Genomic DNA, 6417 nt, shown 5'->3' on the forward strand with positions numbered 1-6417 from the left:
AGTCTTTTTATTTCAAGCAGCTTTTTTCCTTTAGTTGATTTGTTCTGATAGCTTTTATGTCATCTTAGAATTTTTCACACAGAAACCTCTCCCCTTTTGCTGTCATTTTCGTTTAAAAAAAAAAGAGAGGAAATCAAAAATTTACATTTGTTACTCTTATGTTCCAGAGAAGGCAACAGTATGGAGGTTCAAGTAGATATTGAATCAAAGCCATCCAAATTCAGGCACAACAGTGGAAGCAGCAGTGTAGACGATGGCAGTGCTGCCCGAAGTCATCCTGGGGGTTTGTCTGGTGGTTTGCCTGAAGGTAAATCCAGTGCCACCAAGTGGTCCAAAGAAGCAACAGCAGGAAAGAAATCAAAAAGTGGTAAATTGAGGAAAAAGAGTAACATGAAGATAAATGAGACCAGAGAGGACATGGATGCACAACTGTTAGAACAACAAAGCACGAACTCGAGTGAATTTGAGGCTCCATCCCTCAGTGACAGTATGCCATCTGTAGCAGATTCCCACTCTAGTCATTTTTCTGAATTTAGTTGTTCTGACCTAGAAAGCATGAAAACTTCTTGTAGCCATGGTTCAACTGATTATCATGCCCGCTTTGCTACTGTTAACATTCTTCCTGAGGTAGAAAATGACCGTCTGGAAAATTCCCCACATCAGTGTAGCATTTCTGTGCTTACTAAAACTGCTTCGTGTTCAGAAGATCCACAGTTGAATCATATTGCTGAAGAACACAGTAACAATGGAATAAGGCCCAATGTTGATTTATATTTTGGTAATGCACTAAAAGAAACAAATAACAACCACTCACATCAGACAATGGAATTAAAAGTTGCAATTCAGACTGATATATAGACCTATAAATGCTGCAAAATAATTACCACTTGAAAAACCTTGTTTGGAGCTGGTTGAACTACTCCTGACTATTTTAAGTTTCAAGTTACCAGCAAATGCCGGGTTATGTAGTCATAAGGCAGATACATTTTCTATGTTCAGCAAAGCATTGTGTTTCGTGTGGATATTAATTACCAAACTATGAAATGAAGGCTTTAAAAGTGCATTATTGTAAGGACAATAATTCCTAAGAAAATTATGTTTTGTGTGTTTGCCACAAAACATTGCTTGAAGCACATACTTGTGTATTTAGATAGAAATTTGGCTTAATTTATAATCAATATAAAATACTAATGCAGTTCCACAGCATTCTTATGAAGAGGACTTTAGGCTTAGGGTTAAGTGGTTAGTGACATTTTATTGAAACCACTAAGAGATACTGTTTAAAGAACCTTGCAGGTTACTCTCAGTATATAATACTCTTTGTAACATTTCTGTTCATAACTGGGCATAAATTTCATTTTTTTCATCATATGCAGTGTGGATATATACAGCTTAATGCAGCCCAATTGCTACCATTTGGATACTTAGACACTTTGAGCAAAATTGTGGCAGTTTTTGCACACCTTTGCAATAGAAATACCTGGTACTCTTAATGTATCTTGTATGTTGTTGTTGCCATATTAGAAGAAAAGTGTAAAAGTAGGTAATTAAGTATACTGACAGCACCAAATAAGATATATAAAACTGCAAAATAAAATTCCAGTAGTTTGTAAGTATTACCAAAAAAGTCACCTTTGACTAAGGGGAAGTTTGCATCCCACTGAATCTTGGTGCCTTTGGAATAGACTGGATTTTAAGGGCCTACTCATTTGAGGATTTTGCTGTATTGTTTTCCATAATGTCCTCTTTAGCCACCTTGGATTATGTAGAAAAACACAGGATAGCTAAACATAAATACGATTAACAACGATAATGCTGAAAAAGTATTAGCCTACCAAAGACACACTCAGGCTTTAGTAACCTCAGTTTTTAACACACATGTATCTTCTCCAGTCATGAAATCAAAGCAAGGTGCAGAGTTTGTACCGAGTACTAAGTAGGGGTCCACATGTGGCTGGCTTTATTTTCCTTTGCTTTTGTTTATGGAAGATGTTCAGCTGACATAAACAGAAGTTGGCCAAAATACTGCCTGTGCCGTTAACTTCCTATATAATTCACTTAAATAAAACAGGCTAACCTCCGTGATAGCAGTTAAAGTGTCCCATCTTCAATGTTTCTTTTAAGTATTACCATTATGGTGCTACTGAGCGTTTTCTTTTGGTAAAAAGAAAAATGCCATGGGCTGCAGTCTTCTTTCATCACTTTTTCTCACCAGGCCCATTAATATGCTTATAACACTAGTGCCAGTTATTTTATTTGATAATGCTTATTATGGTATTTGTATATTTGTTTGCATTCCAGTTTTGTTCAATAGTGAGTGTGTAAACTGCATACATGAAATAAATGTAAATACTAATGTATCACTGCCTTATGGTTTGTGCACAGAAGTGGTTTTTTGGTTTTCTTTTTTTTTTTTTTTTAATAAGAGCAGGAGTATCAGTTTGCCTTGTGGCAAATTCATAAACATTTCAAGCCACTGAAATGATTCTGCATTCTGATCTTGGCCCAGAGGGAAGCATCTGCTGCATGTGTCAACAAACAATGTTAGAAACCATCCTCTCTTCATGTCTAACACCTGCCTTTCCTCCAGAAAGAAGCTGCTTTATTCAACATAATTTCATTTTTAAAAGAAAATTGGTTGGAAAGTAAATAGATCTATCATTAAATTGTGAAGAGATCAGTTTGATAAATCCTCGTCTTAACAGAAAAGTAAAAAGATGTTAAAATTTGTTTTAAGAGATCCTACTCTGGCAACATTAGATTGTGGAACTAGAGCTATTTAAATTCAGCTAATAATGGCAATGAAACACTTTTCAATTTCTCATTGCCTCTATAAAGTGCATAGATGGTTTTTCTGTTTTCTGGTTACATACTTAATACTTCATGGAAAAATGTGTATGAATATATTGACTGCCTTCTTGCCATTTCTGTAAAAGGCTGATGACTAAACGGAAAGCTCAGTGGCCTTAGGAGGAATACGGCGCAAGCGCTGCCATGTTAGGAGGCCAGTGCATTCGGTTCACCTCATCTCTCTTTTGGTTGTACCCCCAACCCGTTTCACTTTAAAAATGGTCTAAACTGTTGAGCTGACTTCAGAAATTCCTTCAAACTTGGATTGATTAAAGCCCAAACCAGAGTCCTCTGGAGATGAACCCAAGGCTAGCAGAGCATAAGAGAATACTCCAGGGTTCAAGACAGGCTTTCACTCATTAAAATCTCTTTTAAAAGAACCTTTATACTCTGCCTTCTTTAAGACCCCTGGGGGAAATTGCAGAGTAGTGAGAAGAATGCAAAGACTGATTATTTACCCTACTTCATTGTGTGGGCTTCCAGCTTCCTGCATTCTCTTTATTTATTTTTTTTAGGGCTGCACCCGAGACATATGGAGGTTTGTTCCCTGGTGAGGGGTTGATTTGGAGCTGTAGCCACCAGCCATAGCCACAGCCACAGCAATGCCAGATCCAAGCCATGTCTGCAACCTACACCCCAGCTCATGGCAACTCTGGATCCTTAACCCAGCGAGGCCAGGGATCAAACTGGTGTCTTCATGGATACTAGTCAGATTCATTTCCACTGAGCCATGACAGGAATTCCTGGATTCTGTTAAATGTACAAAGTTCCAGCTCCAGAGTACTGAATTAGCTTAATTTTATATTAAATTCACACAATTCATTTTTCTTATTTTCACCATATATTGGGTTGATTTGTAAATATGTAAGACTTGCCATAGCATATTATCTATTTAATTGGAGAGCTTCTCTATGATGGTGGAGAAGGAAGACCCGGAACTTACCTCTTCCCACGGGCACACCAAAATTACAACTATTTACAGAGCAGTTATCTGTGAGAATGACTTGAAGTCTAGCAGAAAAGATTTTCTACAACTAAAGACAGAAAGAAGGAGCCACCACAAGTCGTCGTGTAGGAGGGGTGGAGATGTGCCTGGGAGTCAGGACTAACTAACAGAAATATCATCAGCGCACAGATCCTCCCCAAGGAGTGGGGGGTCTGAGCCCCATATCGGGCTTCTACCCCAGGGGTTGCACTAGAAAGATAAGCCCCCAGGATATCTGGCTTGGAGAACAGGCTGGTTCTAAAAAGCAGGGCTGGCTTTGAGAGCTGGAGGAGTCTAGCACACAGAGACTCTGCTCTTAAAGGACACATGGGAAATCTCAGTACAGAGACAGAAACTTGAAAGGCGCCTGAGCCAGGCTCACTTGCTTTTGCACAGTGAAGAAAACCATCAATCAAATGAAAAGGCAGCCTACTCAGTGGAAGAAGCTATTTCCAAGTGATAATACGTCTGATAAGCAGTCAATATCTAAAATATATAAAGAACTCATAAAGAAGAATTTTTTTTTTAATTTAAAAATTGCCAGATAACCTGAATGGACATTTTTCCAGAAAAGACAAGCAGATGGCCAACAGGCATGTGAAAAGATGTTCAACATCACTAATCATTAGGGAAATGCAAATCAAGACCACAAAGACATATTATTCCATACCTATCAGAACAGCTATTATCAAAAAGATAACAAATAGTAAGTATTGACAAGGATGTGGAGGAAAGGGAATCCTGCGCTGTTGGTGGGAATGTAAATTGGTATAACCACTACGGAAAAAACTATAGAGGCCCCTCAAAAAAATGGAAATAAGAGTTTCCTGGTGGCACAGCAGGTTAAGGATCCAGCATTGTCACTGCTGTGGCTCTGGTTGCTGTTCTGGCACAGGTTCAGTCCCTGGCCTGGGAACTTCTGCATGCTGTGGGCATGGCCAAAAAAATAAATAAATAAATTTGAAAATGGAATTATCGTATGAGCCAGCAACTCCACTTCTGGGTATTTTTCTGAAGAAAACAAAAATAGTAATATGAGAAGACATATGCACCCCTATGCTCATAGCAGTATTATTTACAATAGCCAAGATACGGATATAGTCTATGTGCCCACTGGTAGGTGAACGGATAGAGGAAATGTGTGTATGTGTATGTGTGTATGTGAGAGAGAGGGAGATGGAATATTACTCAGCCATAAAAAGAATGAAATTGTACAATTTGCAATAACATGGATGTAGAGGATTGATGCTAAGTAAGTCAAGAAGGGAAAGAAACATATCTCACTTATATGTGAAATGTAAAAAAACAAAAATGAAAACAGACTCACAGGTACAGAGAACAAATAGGTGATTGCCAGATTGGAGGGAAGAGGGAGTGTTTTTAGCAAAATGGATGATAAGGATTAAAATATAAAACTTTGAGTTCTAAAATAAATAAGCCCCAGGGATGTAATATACATGATAAAGAATATGGTCTATATTATTGTAATAACTTTGGAGACAGATGGTTCCTAGATTTATCAGTGATCATTTTGTAATGTATAAATGTCAAATCACTATGTAGTAACCTGAAAGGAACATAATATTGTATGTAAACTATGTTTCAATAAAGCTTTGATCACCAAAGGATAAAGTATACTGAAAACCATCACTGCTATTAATTCATATATATAGTATCAGCAAAATAGCCAACCTCCTGCTCCTTACAGCATTTTGCCAATTTTAGAGTCAAGATTCTCAAAGCTATATTTTACATGGTTGTTTTAATGGATTTGTTGTTTCATTTATTTCCTTTAAATATGAGATACCATTGCTAAGAGCCAGTATTTACGTACTGGTTCCTTTTGAATGCCTTAAACAGGGGAGAGTTAAGAGTATTTTGATAGCCATCATTTAATAGATGAGTAGTGAAGGGAAATTTGCAGTTTATACATTTAGTTTGAATTTAGTCACTGCGTTTCCTGTGCCAGTCAGAATTTTTGTGGTTTTCTGCCAATTTATTCATTCAACAAAGAAACAGTAAATCTGGAGGTACAGCGTTGTACCAAAGAAACAGATTCCCTGGAGTCAGAGAGCTTATAGAAGTGTGACACAAGTAATAAACATATACACATGGCTTAAAATAATGTCAGATGACAGATGCTATAAAAAAAATTGTGGAGTCGGGGAAAAGTGACTGTTGGGTAGTGAGTGCTGTTTTATACAGGGCAGACTGCAAAGATGTCTTCTTAGATGACATTGATGCAAAGATCTAAAGGAAATGAGGGCGGAAGTATGAAGACACACCTATAGGATGTTCATTCGAGAAAGAGATCTTCTCCCAGGTGAGTTAATGGACAATTTAGACCTTAATCCTGGAACTTGTTTGATATGTAGAAAGATGTTGGCCACCTTGCTTTTCTTGGAGAGTGTCTTGACTGTTCTTAGCACTTTATACTTCCGTAAACATTTTAGAATAAACTTTGTTGCATTCCTTCACTTTTCATTGGGATTGCATTGAATCTATAATTATCCCTTGAGATCTTACACATCTTGAATTTTATTCCCAGGTACTTGATATTTTTAGATATTTTCTGCTTGTTA

General features: G+C 37.4%; 1 protein-coding gene across 10 annotated transcripts in view; it reads left to right on the top strand.

The window, feature by feature from the left end:
* RNF19A (ring finger protein 19A, RBR E3 ubiquitin protein ligase) overlaps positions 1-2360 on the top strand; it is a 1069816-nt gene extending 1067456 nt beyond the window's left edge. For 9 of the 10 annotated variants that reach the window (XR_014842872.1, XM_085020949.1, XM_013996573.3 and 6 more), the window contains one exon: positions 168-2360. Coding sequence is in view for 9 of the 10 variants with exons in the window: in XM_085020949.1 (XP_084877075.1) it covers positions 168-858 (691 nt within the window). In the remaining variant the exon portion in view is untranslated. The remainder of the gene's footprint in view (positions 1-167) is intronic. The other variant, NM_001038006.1, reaches the window with a different exon arrangement.
* Positions 2361-6417: the final 4057 nt, after the last annotated feature.

Source organism: Sus scrofa, chromosome 4 (assembly GCF_054392235.1).
Source record: "Sus scrofa isolate SSC_HxYL_T2T_F1_AM1 chromosome 4, Sscrofa_HxYL_maternal_Yorkshire_Landrace_v2.0, whole genome shotgun sequence".
Classification (NCBI taxonomy): domain Eukaryota; kingdom Metazoa; phylum Chordata; class Mammalia; order Artiodactyla; family Suidae; genus Sus; species Sus scrofa.